The sequence below is a fragment of the Hemicordylus capensis genome, chromosome 5, assembly GCF_027244095.1.
Source record: "Hemicordylus capensis ecotype Gifberg chromosome 5, rHemCap1.1.pri, whole genome shotgun sequence".
NCBI classification, from domain to species: Eukaryota; Metazoa; Chordata; class Lepidosauria; order Squamata; family Cordylidae; genus Hemicordylus; species Hemicordylus capensis.
In genome coordinates, this window is record NC_069661.1 from 85,867,603 (window position 1) to 85,881,678 (window position 14,076).

General features: G+C 43.4%; 1 protein-coding gene across 12 annotated transcripts in view; it reads right to left on the bottom strand.

Moving 5' to 3' along the window:
• Positions 1–13,765, bottom strand: part of LOC128326880 (NACHT domain- and WD repeat-containing protein 1-like) — a 77,789-nt gene extending 64,024 nt beyond the window's left edge. For 8 of the 12 annotated variants that reach the window (XR_008308316.1, XM_053254707.1, XM_053254703.1 and 5 more), the window contains exons 1-5: positions 13,677–13,765; positions 9,054–10,823; positions 6,083–6,160; positions 5,904–5,993; positions 1,132–1,699 (exon numbers count right to left, since the gene is read on the bottom strand). Coding sequence is in view for 10 of the 12 variants with exons in the window: in XM_053254707.1 (XP_053110682.1) it covers positions 1,132–1,699; positions 5,904–5,993; positions 6,083–6,160; positions 9,054–9,179 (862 nt within the window). In the remaining 2 variants the exon portion in view is untranslated. Of the gene's footprint in view, positions 1–1,131; positions 1,700–5,903; positions 5,994–6,082; positions 6,161–9,053; positions 10,824–13,676 lie in introns of those variants that run through there. The other 4 variants (XM_053254704.1, XM_053254705.1, XM_053254706.1 and 1 more) reach the window with 4 other exon arrangements.
• Between the last annotated feature and the right edge of the window lie 311 nt (positions 13,766–14,076).

A 14,076-nucleotide genomic window follows, 5' to 3' on the forward strand; every position in this document is an offset into this window, starting at 1 on the left:
TCTGAACACACATAATTTACAAACTATCTGGTAGACATAATGGAATCCCATGAAACAAAATTATATTCTTGACATAAGGGCTTTATAGTAGCTAGGGTCAGGATGGGAGAAATACAGTTTTGCTGAGGCTGGAGAGATATGGTAGGTCCCCCCCACCTTTTTCTCTGCAGAGAGTTGAAGGCTGCTTGAAAGACGGTTTGCTGCTCGTGGTATGTATAATCACCCCACGTTTGCCTCTGTTAAACAGGTTTGGCAGGTTTTGTGTTGTTGTAACACCCCTTTGAACAGAATCAACAAACAGAAATGTGTGTTTGTGGGAAACGATGCCTCTCTCAAACTATTAAAAAACCGATTTCATGCCTCTTTACTCTATGAGCATGATTGGTGAGAAAAGGCTTGCAGGAGAGTGGGGAGGAAGGCTGCTAGCACTTACTTCCCCACAGACTATTCCTTTGCTCTCCCAAATGATCACCAGCAGCTGCCAGCAGCGCAGAGGGTCGGGGGCTGGGACGCAAGTGTGCGGTGCATTATGGGGATTCCCCAGGCACTGGTCGGGAGGCTGCTGGTGTGTGGGTGCCTCATGGAACCACGTAGCATTGACACACGATCAATTGGCCTGGGCTAAGGGCGTGCTTGAACCCTTGACCCTGGCTAACAGGTGGGGCTCCTTGGGGGGGCTGCCACCGTGCACTGCTGGGAGCCACATGGGGGTGAGGGGGAGCCACATGGCTCCTAGCAGTTCTCATGCGCAGGCAAAACCAGACTGGGCTTCCTTAGCCTGGTTTTACCTGTGCATGAGAACAGCCTCTGTGAGTTCCTGACTTTCTGCCTCTACAAAGAATGGGTGGGAGAAACAGCCTAGTGTTGTGATTAGAATGCTGGACTAGAACTGGGAGATCTGGGTTCAAATCCCCTCTCAGTGTGAAGTTCACTAGGTGACCTTTGGCCAGTCACCCTCTCTAAGCCTAACCTACCTTATGGGTTGTTGTGACGATAAAATGGGCTGGGTTGTGCCCACCACTCTGAGTTCTTTGGGGAAAGGATAGGATAAAAAACCTATTCCAACATTTGGACTTTCTGGTTTTAGAACTTGGAGTTTCTAACACAAACTTCCAGTCCTTCTGGCTGTACCTTGAAAGCCTCCACAGATGTAGATCATGAAGATCTTGCTTATGGATGAACATGGCAAATTGATTTGTCCTCTAATTACAGCCCTGCTCATGTCACCGTCTGGAGGGCTGTGCTGATAATATCTGATATCATTAGTTATTCGCTTGTTTTGCAGCAAGAGAGCATGAAAGGGTTTTATTTTTTCTGTATGGACTTGCTGCTGAGGTGCAGTTAAAGACAAGAATCCATTGTAATCAGCTCTGTCTGCTCCTTTATCCTTTGAACCATTTATATCTGATAACCCTGGGGAACTCAATAATGTGCTTCTCGATAAATCCATTATCCTTCTGTTGATTTCTGTTTCATCAGTTGTCTTGGTGTTTTCCAAATGAGGGATTTCATCATTTGTTTGTGCTTGGAGGAGCCATCTGTTTGTGTGCATTGATCTCTGTGCTTTCATTTTCTTGTGTCTGGAAATTAATTCTTTTTCAGTCAATTCAGTGGTTTCATCCCTCTCCAGAGATTCATTTGAGCAGACACTGAAAGTTGCATGGTGGCATTTGACCCGATCTATTGCATTTGCTTCAGGCTAAACAAACAAAAAGACCCCACAATTATTTAAATGGCCTTTTAAAACTACCATTTTAAAATATAGACTCACGAGTATGCACTTTTGTAACCCAGACACTTGCAAAATATCCATTGTCTTCAGCTGAAGTAGCATGTAAAGGCACATAGACTAGATTGGAATTGGAAACTTTAAATCACTTTGGGTAATTTTAAAACTATCTATACATTTAACTGTCTCACATTGAACCACTGTTATCTGCAATGACCTTGATTTGCAATGGATAAAGCATAGGCTCTTAAGGACAGACACCACAATGTTCTTGGCATCATAGGATACAATAATGGTGTGGTTCTGCATATGGGCAGTACCACGTGCAGAGCTCTTGGAGTTATATTTGGAAGTAATGTTACATCCTTGACATCCTTAAAGGCAGGGAGAGCCATTCCGGCCATGCTGCCAATGCAGCGCAGGCCGATCTCTCTCCTAAACGGGACTGCGTGGCCCCATTTGGGACCAAAATAATGCCCCCGTGACTGATGTCAGACGCGGAGGGGGGAGTGTCTGGGGCTGCGCTCATGGCACCTGATTGGTGGCAGCCCGGGTTCTTTGAACCTGTTTGCCCAATGGTGGCTCCACTCCTGTCTTGCACTACCACAACTTTGATTGTGTAAAGACAGCATTAGTCAGAACTTGCCATTTTATCTGAGTCCTATATAGTCTATGAGCCAGGTCCACCAATTTTGGCCATCAACACCATGTTAGGGAATGAATGCTTATAGTGAGCCTGGCAATGTCTGACCTTCTAGAGAGAGAAAATAGGTCACTGTATTATTGCACTTACAGCTTTTTCTTATCACCCCTTTTTTATCCCTACTCCCAAACAATTATGATAAAATTGTTGTTAACCACCCTTTGCCATTCTAGGATGGGTGGTATATAAATGAAACATTTTTTAAAAAAATTGCAGTCATTTTTGCACAAAGCAAAGGGCTAGGGTAAGGATTAGCGTCAGGGTTAACATTGAACAAATTGTCCTGGCAAGGCCCCAGGGAATGATTTTATAACAATCAAGGCAATACGTAATAATTTGGACTGGTGGGCCCCAGTATTAGCCTCTCTTTTTACTTATATAGATCACACTGCTAAAATACCCAAAGACTGGAGAGTTGCCATCATAGTCCCTATATATAAAAAGGGGGAAAGGGTGAGCCTGGCAATTATCGCCCAATCAGTCTTCTGAATGTCATCAGTAAATTATATGCTGAACACCTAAATGTGAAACTCCTGGACTAGCTTGAATCTAATAATACCCTGGCAGCTGAGCAGGCTGGTTTCTGAGAGGGGCGCTCTCCTATTGACCAGGCTCACATTTTTGCAACATCTAGCAGAGAAGTACACTAGCGGCCCAAAGGCTGCCTTGTATGCGGCATTTATAGATCTTAGAGCAGCTTTTGACCTAATCTAGAGAGAAAAACTGTGGTCAAAACTCAAGAACTCTACCATAGATAAGCGATTATTGTTACTTATTTATAAATTAAATGAAGATTCCCATTTGAGGGTGCGCTGCAGCACTAGAGGCCATTTATCAGCAGAAATTCCAACTCAAAGGGGTGTTAGGCAGGGATGTATTCTGGCCCCAATTCTGTTTAATTTCTATATAAATCCCTTGGTGTCCCACCTGAATAAATCAGACATCCACCCACGCAAACTGACAAATAAACATCTGGTGATCCTGTTTTATGCAGATGAGATGGTCCTGTTAGTACAGACCCCAATTGGGTTGAAGTGGGTGCTTGCTTCACTGAGTTTATATTGTGCTGAAGAAGCGCTGGAAGTTAACTACTCCAAAACAAAGGTGCTGGTCTTCGTTAAACAACCTAAGTCCCACTCATGGTCTATGAATAGCCATATGATTGAACAAGTTAGAACCTTTAAATATCTGGGAGTCGTCTTCCACTCCTCAGGAGGGCAAAGAGCACACCTTAATTATGTGACGCAAAATGCCCAGCAATCAGCCAGTGCTATTAGGTCTTTTTATTTCACCAAGGAAGCTCTCTTCATTCCGGCTGCCATAAAACTTTTCGCAGCTAAAGTTTGCCCGCAGCTCTTGTATGGTGCTCAACTCAGCCCGTGAGAGTTTTACACCCCTGGAAGTAGTCCAAACCAAAATTTTAAGAGCAGTATTTCAAGTGCCATGCTGTATTTCCAATACAGCTCTCAGACGTGAGGCAGGGGTTTTTAGATTAGAAATAAGACACTGGCTGAGTATGTTTGTATTTTGGTTGAAGTTGTTATTTTCCCAAGTGGGCTTGGACCCCCTACTAACCCTTATAGATAGTTATGCTTCGAGATGGAAGGTGTCATTAAGACAGAAGCTACAATCTTACTGCTTTTCCCAGGAGGAGCTTATTAGGATGGGGCATACCAAGCAATACGGTCATCAAACAGCGTGCATTTGATATGGAAATGCCAAAAGAGTCAGCCAAGCTGCCTAGAGGGGTTTCTATAGGTAACCAGTTTTCAAATGTAAAACCTGCTGAATACTTAATCAACCTAACAACAGCAAAATTTAGAAGAGCTATGACTCTTACTCAGCTAAATGCACTTCCCACTGCAGTTTTAGAGGGGAAGTTTAAGAAATTGCCATACTCAGCCCGCTTATGTCCTTGTGGTTCGGGAGATATAGAAACAGCTGCACATGTATTACTCTTTTGTACATTTTACAAGGATATTCAAATTAATTTTATATCTTCTTTTTTAATGGAATTTCCTGGCCACACCAATTCACTTTATTTAGATTTTTTTTGAAAAAATTATTGTCAAATTTTAAAGACTCCCTTTCTTGGAACGTGGCCAAGTTCTGTTACGTAGTTTGTATAATTAGCACAGAACTCACCATCTGATTATTGTTTGCAGTTGATGTCTGTTTATTATTGCTGGTCAATGACCGAAATAAATCTATCTATCTATCTGTCTATCTATCTATCTATAACAAATTGTTGTACTCTCCCAATGGAGTAATCTTTGGAGCAGGGGCGTAGCTAGGGGAGAGGGGGCCCGTGTTCATCCCTCTCTCTGGCAGGCCCCCCAAAGTGAGGGAGATAATGAAGAAAATAGGGAGGGATGGAGCTGGGGGCCCGTGTTCTTTGAACCCTTTCATTTAATTATAGCTACGTCTCTACTTTGGAGAACATACCTGCCAATTATCATTTCCATTCTTCTGACAATATCAATAAAACTTCATAATAATTTTTGTTTTGTTTTAAAATGTCTTAAAAGCTTTTAAAACACGATTGCACATTTGGTTGCTGCAGGCCCAATAATCAGGATAATAAAAGCATGCTAACACACTTAAAGCTGTGAAAGTATTGCAATGCTATCACGTTTCTGTCTCTAGGGGTGTAGACCTTACCAAAAAGCACAATGAGGATTCGTCACCGCAGAGGGTATCAACCACCCCAGCTGGCTCATGTACTAACATGATGACAGAACTTGCTATCATAGCTCCCAACAACACCATGAAATTTGGGGAAGTGCATTTTGATCTCTCCTGTACCTCCACCAAGAGTTGCCAGATGATGTACAGAGCACAGAGATTACATGGTCCTTGTCCAGAAAGTGTACAATCTGTGGTAGTAAGGCAGGCAAGGTTCAAGTGAGGAACTAATAAACGAGCAGCCAAAATGGGTAGCAGAAAGTCAGGTACTCATGGAAGTGTAAGTAAAGTGAGGCTAGGTGGTTCAGTAACAGTTCTGGTGATAAGAAATGAAAGCTAAAATTTCAATGGAGGGCTTGAAGGACTGGAGCTAGAAATTTGATGTTGATGTGGAGAGACAGTACAGATTTTTAAGGAGCAAGCTGATAAATTAAAACACAGAAAGCTTCTGAAAGTTTGTGAAATAAACTTCTGACAAACAGCAGGTGAAGTGATAAACCTGTATCTGGACTGTACCAGTTCAGAGTGCAGTTCAGAGAGGAGACTCCCATGATGGAATGCTCCTCCACATGCAAAAAATACTCCTGCACATAGATAACTGGATGTCAAAGAGAAGGTTCTAGCCTAGCCTTCTCCCAAACACGCTAGTTTTCTGGTTTAATTCCATCATGTGAGCCTCCACCTGCAATCTGACTTCTGATACACATTTACCATAGTTTCTGAGAACTAGGCCTCAGTCTGTTGCTTAACTGACTGAGCATTTGTTAATCTGATGATGTATCTTACCTTTAGAATAAATGCCTCTGGGTTTTGGAAGTACGGCTGCCCCTGTGAAGCATGATTCAGCCTTTTAACAAAACGGAAATACATGTGGTGCTAATGACAAACAAAGTAGATGTTAGGAAGATTTTGTTTTTCAGCCTTTGAAAAAATGAACATTAATGTTAAGGCAAGTAAACACTTACCCTTAAATGTGTCCTCACACGCATGTCTGTCTCTTCAGTTACCTTCATATATGGCACATGCCAATGACACTTTTGTTTCTAGAGGTGATTTAATGCATACTTTAAAAGCAATGCTTCATAAGTAAGTTCCCTGATTCAACATTTAAGTTTATTATTTCAGCTAGTTATGTTCGTAACTCAAACATAAAAGGTCACTAACATTTCCTTGAGTGTTATACTGTAATGAATTTGAGGTTATGATTATGAATGCTGGCTGCTAAAGACTTTTCTTGGAAGGCTCTTGAGCCACTTTGGGTGCCAGTGCACTTGAAAAGCACTGTAGCAAAGTCCTATATTCTTAGGCAGATCATTGGCTAGTAGTCCAGGAGGTCACATTGTTAGGCTTACTCCAACTCATGCTCAGCCAGCTCATGCTCCCCTCTAAACCTAGCATTTGGGCTTTGGGTAGTAATTTCATCATGAGCCTCTTCACAGCCCTGACTAGCTGCAGCTTCTTCACAATTTTTGCAGTTCAAATAAGTAAAATAATCATACAGCTAATCAGATGTTCCCATGTGACAATTTCATGGAGGACAAACAAAGCTAATTCGGAGTGAATGCAGTGCTTCCTGAACACGAATTGTCCTGATTCTGAATTGGCTTCATTTCTCCTCGCAGATATCATATAGCAAAATATGATTAGCAAGACAATGGCATCACTACTAGCAAGAAGAAGGATTTTTTAAAATGACACTGAAGCATTTGCCAATTGGGCTGCAAACACCATTAGGCAAATGCAGGGGCGTACCTAGATGATTTTGGTGCCCGGACCAGCCCTTCACCAAGCCCACATCCCGCTGTGAGGCCCCGGAAACCTACTTTTGCGGGTCTCCTGCGGCAAACCTGCATGGTTTGTTTGGGTTTTTTTAAAATCAAAGCCACCGCACAGCTGAGGAATGGTTGCCGGTGGGGTTAGCCGAGCACTCAACCTCCTCCTCCCCCATTGGCGGCAGCAACGGCAACAACGGGGGAGCAACCGCTGGGCATGTCCTCTTGGCCCAGTGGCTGTAGTGAACTGTGAGGTGTGCCTGCGCAGTTCAGAGGAAGATTGTCGCAAGCCAAGACATCACAGGCTTGCAACAATCTTCCTCTGAACTGTGCAGGCACACCTCACAGTTCACTACAGCCACTGGGCCAAGAGGACATGCCCAGTGGTTGCTCCCCCGCCACCAGCAGGTGGGGAGAAGGAGGTTGACTGCTCGGCCAACCCCCCCCCACAAGCATTCCTCGGCCGTGCGGCAGCTTTGATTTTTTTTTTTTAACACATAGCTTTGCCATGGCAGGCAGTTGCAGGGTGGCTCTAGGAGGCCCCCCCGGACTTGGAGGCCATGGACCAGGGCCCCAAGGTCCTGGGGTTAGAGCGCCTCTGGGCAAATGTGAAAGTAATAAGCTTTGGGGAATAGTTCAAGAAACTTTTCAGACTCCCCCAAACCACTTTTTCATGTGGGAATGTGTTCAGCAGAAAATTATTCAGCTCAGCCCCATTTTCTTTTGCTGATGAGCATGTTTTAAGGACCAGGTTGTTTAATTTTATTTGTAGAAACAGTTGTCTTGAAATCCATGAAAATGATATACTGTACAACAGTGATTCATAGCTTCACCAGGAGATGAGATTCTTGTGCTGATAATACTCAATAAGGAATAATTAATACTTCCTTTTATAAAGCAAGAAGGTTATTGGTGTTCCTTGGAACTTCATATTGTAAATGTTGGCCAATATCAAGACTAACACTGCACTGATGATACCAGGGGTGGGGTAGGAGAGATTTTCACCAATCCCCTCTGAAGCCCATGGTGCCTCCTAAAAATATGTCTCTAGAGGGTCACATTGTGTCTGAAAATATGTCCGCTATCAACTTGCAACTTTCTCTTTCTCTTATTTTTTGGTGTTTTTATATTTTTTTATGGTGCTAATTTATTTTAATATTTTAATGTGATGTTATGGAATTTTATTGTATTAACTTTTGTAAACAACCTTGGGATATGTTTTATGAAAGGTGGTATATAAATTGAACAATCAATCAATTTGGGGATACAAAAGCATTGTAGAGCCTTTCCCCTAACCTATGTCACTGTCCCTGAAAAATGTCTCTGAGGGAGGCACTTCAGAGGGAGGGGAAATCAGCAAAAAATGCCCCTCTCCCATATACAGTAACCAGCATAGCATTAGCCTGGATGTCAAATATCATGTTTTTATTAGGATATGGCGACGTACCTTCTTGGGCGCGTCTGTTTTGGGATTAATAATTTACCTCCGTCTATTTTGAGCAAACTTTTTTATATAAATATTTCTGTGAAAATGAAATCTGTGGTGAGAAGGACAAATCTTGAAGATTTTTAAAGCATTCTTGACTATTCAAATTACTGGATGGCTAAAAACAAAGGGAAATCTGTTGTAACAAATTATCTCTCTCTCAAAAAGTAAACTCTCTCATTACATTAGTTTATCCCAATGAATACAATTGTGTTCTTTTCTAGTGGAGTTAAAAAGAAACAGAGATGACTGCCATGTATTAGAGATTGAGGTTGGTTATTTCCCTTGTCTGCTGCCAACATATGCTAAATGGCCAAATAGCTAGTTGAAATAACCAGTCGTCTCCTTGAAAGAAACGATTTTAATTGAAAAAAGAGAAATGGGAGTGAAGGGAGGAGGCATAATCTGATGTTCAGTTTCAGTCAACAAAATGTCACGGGCTGGCATCGGATGCTTGTAATATCTACTACTCTGTTATTCTCTTGATTATTTAAATCCCTGTGTGACCTACATGAAGCAGGTGGAAATACACCAGTTCCAATGGAAGTACACTAGGTTTTTTAAATTACCCATCTGTTCTGAATATCCCACAAGTCAACCAGATGCAAGGTGATAAATGATAATGATATCTTATAGTATACTTTGCTACTGCGGATATATTATTATTCCAGTACATACAGCCGTCATATGCTTCTGTGACCTTTTGTGAATTGGAGGCAAAGCAATTGTTTCTTTATAACCCTGTAGGAAAACAATACAACATAAAATCTTGATGTGCACCAACTTTACAACAATTATATTCATTTGAGACCATTAAAAAAAACCCCATTGTTGTAAGGCTAGGCAAGGCAAGCATATTTAGCTTCTCAAAACATTTGTATCAGTTTTATAAAACTAATGAAGTATCCCTAGTGATATAATTTGTCCCTTTTCTTGATTACGTTTATGTTCTCATCTGCTTAATATGTTAATGTATTTTTGTTCTCACCTATCTACTGTAACATGTAGTTTAGTATCAGAATACAAAGCATGCAGCATAACTATTATGGCAGCAGTGGGGGAAAGTGGCATTAAATATTTTTGTCTATGGTCTACCAACTTGTAAGAATAAAATTTTAGCCCTCCGTCTTATCTAGAGATACAAAAACATTGTGGAACCTTCCCCCTAACCCAGGGGTTCTCAAACTTGGGTCTCCAGATGATGCTGGACTCCAGCTCTCATAATCCTCAGCCACAAAGGCTATTGTGGCTGAGGATTATGGGAATTGAAGTCCAACATTTGGGGGTCCAAGTTTGAGAACCCCTGCCTTAACTTATGCCACTTCTTCCTCCATGATCTGATCTAGCTACTCTTTTATGCAAGAAAGGACTATTGTGTGTACACATTTCACTTTTCAAACAATCTTACAGGGCTAGCTCCAGATTTAAGGGGTTGCCAGTGGTAAATTGCACTCCGTGGGCCCTCTCCTACCTAGTAGGGCCTCAAGACCACATAAAGGCAATGGACACAAAGGTGGTCTCCGAGGACCCTTCCAAGGGCCCTTGGCAGTTGCCCAGTATGCCAGCTCCTGACACCAGTCCTGCCAGCTTTATTGGGTCTAACTGGTTTTATTACAATCTTCTATTTATTTAACATTTTTATATGCCACCCCAAATTAACATCTCTGAGCAGTTTACAATTTTTAAAAAAGTGATGTTTTCCCCCAATCATAAGAATGTTAAATATATACAATATTAGAAAAGGAGACACAGATAGCATTGCTCTGTTTCAGTTAGATTTCCTGAAAACACACTTACCATACGTGAAGGCTTCTGAGGCACATTTCCTTTTGCATAAGCAGTCCACATGGTTTTTGCCCAGATGTTTAAATAGGTAAATACAGGAAATTAATGATTTAAGAGGTTATATTTCATTGTTTCATTGACATTGCCAGAACAGTTTCCTTTTTCTTCTGAGCTGAGACCACCCACCACAGTTAGCTTATAATCTAAAATTTTCTCCAATTCTCTTCTTACACCTCCTTCCAAGGGCATACATTTGATAAGAAGGTAACAAAAGGTAGGTCACAAATCTCATTACAGGTACCCTTGTTTAATTTAAAAAAAAACGACCTACAGATCAGAGGTCAATATAATAACAATTCTCTGGGTTCTGTCTGTAAGAGGTAAGCAGTTATGACACACATTTACAAAGTACTCATATTGTACCAGGGGTATTCTCTCCCAGAGGTGCTTCCAAATAGCGCTCCCCACCCTGCCAAATCATCCTATCTTCCCTTCCATTTCTCTTCTTCTCCTCTTCTTGTACATGGAAGTGAATGAGTTTACTGGCTCCCAGGCAGCATTAATCCATAGCAACGTCCAGTGGCAAAACCTGTTTGGGTTGCCATACAAGTTTCAGCCTCTTTTGAAGAGTTGTTGACTAGAGTCCCAGTACTGAAGAAACAACTGAAAAGAGAATCAATGAGCCAGATATAAGCCATTACAACGATTTGGTATTTAAACTCGTAATAATGTGGCAATTCAGTAATGTCGGAGACTAGAGGGTAAAATTATGTTATCTCCCTTTCTTTATATTTGTTTGTAGGAGAGGGAAAGAAATCCACTTTCATAATCTCCAAAAGTTCATCTTAAAAAACAGTCACAAACAAATTGTTGTGGAGGGGGAAAAAGAAATTTATCTTATTTGGAACTGGTGAAGGAATTTGATTTTTGCTGGTAGAAAAAACTAATAAACTGGATTGAGCAGTGGCTTTTTTCATCTGTAAGAGTTCAAATGAATCTGTGAAGTCAAAATGGCTATGTAATAAGATAGACATATAATTCTTATTTCACCTTCAAGAGGCTTGAAATTGTCATGTTGACACAAATTACTATCACTTTTCCTCTTTGCCAAATGCATCATAGTGTCCTACTTGTTCTGATGCTTGTCAGATAATTTAATCATCTATGTTTATGAGATTAGCTGGCTGTGTCCTGCCAACTCAACACCTTTTGGTATCTGAAAGACTCAAATGCTTCACCAATGAGATAAAATATACTGTGAGGCTATTCACATATGCATGCAAAACCGGGCTTAGGGAGCCCAGCCCGGTTTTGCACACGTGCATGAACCGCCCGGATCAAGCCTGATCCTGGCAGCTATACAGTGGCAAACCTGCCTCCCTCTAAAATGAGGTTAAGGGAGTGAGGGCTCCCTCAACCTCATATTCTTGTTTGTGCTGACACACTCAGGGGAGGGAGGCGGGGAGAGAGGGAGATCACAATAATGCACTGTGCACTTGTGTGGTACATTATTGGAGCTCTGGTGGGTGGGCGATAGGCGGCAGTGTGTCCTGGCACCCCGACTCTCGGAGCTGTAGAGGGAGCCGCTGCTTGTCTGGGTGGGCAATCCGCCCGCCCAGGGAAGGTAAGAAGATCATCTGCAGGGAAGGTAGGTCAAACCTGCCTTCCCTGCAGACCTCCCCGGAGCTCTTCTCATCGATTGTGAGAAGAGCGCCTTTTAGTGATTTAGTAACACATGGTATAGCCCACAGTCTTAACACCTTTTGCTCAATGATCGCCACTTTTAAAAACCCTATGCCACTTTAAATACTTGCAAAGGTCTGTTTTGAAAAAGGACTGCCCCCAGGGTTGTGGGGCAAGTAGCATTTGATGCCTAGCTTCAGGCACTCTAGTGTCTTAGGCACCCCAGTGTCTTAGGCACCCCTGGAGCACATGATGTGGTTATTTTTCACATCAGAACAGCTGGCCTAGGGAGCAAGCCGGCATAAGAAGTTATTACAGAATCTGATCATGATACAGAGCACCTGTTAACAGAGGGTACTAGTGCAGTGTGGAACCAATGAGATGGAAGCAGGAACCACTGTGAAATTAAACTAAGGTTTGATGAGTTGGAAAAGCAGAATTACAGTTGCCCAAGTGGTCAGAAGATACAGATGATCGGTTCTTCACATAGAATAACAGAAGGGCAATTTAGCTGGCGTCACTGAAAGTGATCATTTTAAACCAACTTCTGCTGGTCCATTTTATAAGCAAAAGGAACACAGCTGGAAGATGGTGGGAGTGGGGATGTTTAAAGGTTGGAGCAGGGGTGTAGCTATAATTGAACAGATGGGTTCAAAGATCCCGGGGCCCCCAGATCCACCCCTCCCTTTTTTCTTCATTATCTCCTTCACTCTGAAGGGCCACCAGGGTAGTCATGTGCACGGACCAGTTCGGAGGCCATTCTAAAGGCCTCCAGACCGGTCCGGGCACGGGGTGGTTTTGGTTCGGGTGGGGGGTTCCACTCAAAACAGGGGGGGCTTTACTCACCCCTTCCATTAAAGTCCCGTATTTTTTGTAGTAATCGGGCGGCAAGGTGCCGCCCGCTTCAATCTCCTCTCGGAGCGGGGCAGGCTCCTCGTATCCATAATCGGGGCGGCAGGATCGCTCCCAGTCCCTGCCGCCCCCTTCAAGCTAAGTCCCCCTCGGCTGGCGGCCGCCCCCTGAAGCTCCCCAGAGGTCCCCCGCCGCCCCCTTTTTTCCAAATCTACCCCCATTACAAGAGGACGGCAGGAGAACTCCCTGCCGTCCCCTTCCCCCTTGCCGGCTGGGGGAAGCCCAGCCAGCAAGGGGGAAGGGCAGGGAGTTCTCCTGCCGTCCTCTTGTAATGGGGGTAGATTTGGAAAAAAGGGGGCGGCGGGGGACCTCTGGGGAGCTTCAGGGGGCGGCCGCCAGCCGAGGGGGACTTAGCTTGAAGGGGGCGGCAGGGACTGGGAGCGATCCTGCCGCCCCGATTATGGATACGAGGAGCCTGCCCCGCACCGAGAGGAGATTGAAGCGGGCGGCACCTTGCCGCCCGATTACTACAAAAAATACGGGACTTTAATGGAAGGGGTGAGTAAAGCCCCCCCTGTTTTGAGTGGAACCCCCCACCCCAGTGCCGGACCGCAGCTCCGCAGTTCCGTGCACACCCCTGCACCAGGGAAAGGAGCAAGTACAGGCCCCCTCTCCCATAGCTACGTCCCTGGGTTGGAGTGAGCCCTGAGGAGGAAAGTGAAGGTGGGCTTCTGGCCCTCTGCCCCCTTCTTCTACAAAAAACAGCAAGGGAGAGAGCAAAGAGAAAACTGGCATCCAGCCACTGCTCCCCCCACCCACCCAGGGGCATTTGTCCCTCCCCCGCCTGTACCATTTTGGCTACATCCCTGATTAGGAGGGTTGCAGCAATATTATATTACCAGTAAAATCAGTCTGCATCCAATATGCTGCAGTATATAGCTAAAGATCCAGTAGTGCATCTACAGTGAACAGATCTCCTACCTTTCAATGTCTTCCGTCAAAAGCCTAGAAAATTTGACTTATTGTAATATCAAGCTGTATGCAGGAAAGGAGGGGGCAAGCGATTCCAGTTTGTTTTGTTTTTTTCTCACAATTGGTCTATTCAGATAAATTGTCATGGTAACTAGATTTACACTCCAAAGAAAAACGAGTGGCAACAAGTTTCCTCTCCCTTGGGAAACTTCTGTAGCTTGCAGTCCTTAAAGCTTTACACATAAGACCTCCACCCCCCCATCCTTTTATCAGCAGAAATGCAAGGACTCATCCTGATCCATTTCCCCATAATGTTAGTATTGATTTATTTGAAATAGGTAATTTGTTTTGTTTTGTTTTGTTTTAAGCACAACACCCAAGGATTTCTGCAGGTACTCATTGCCAAATA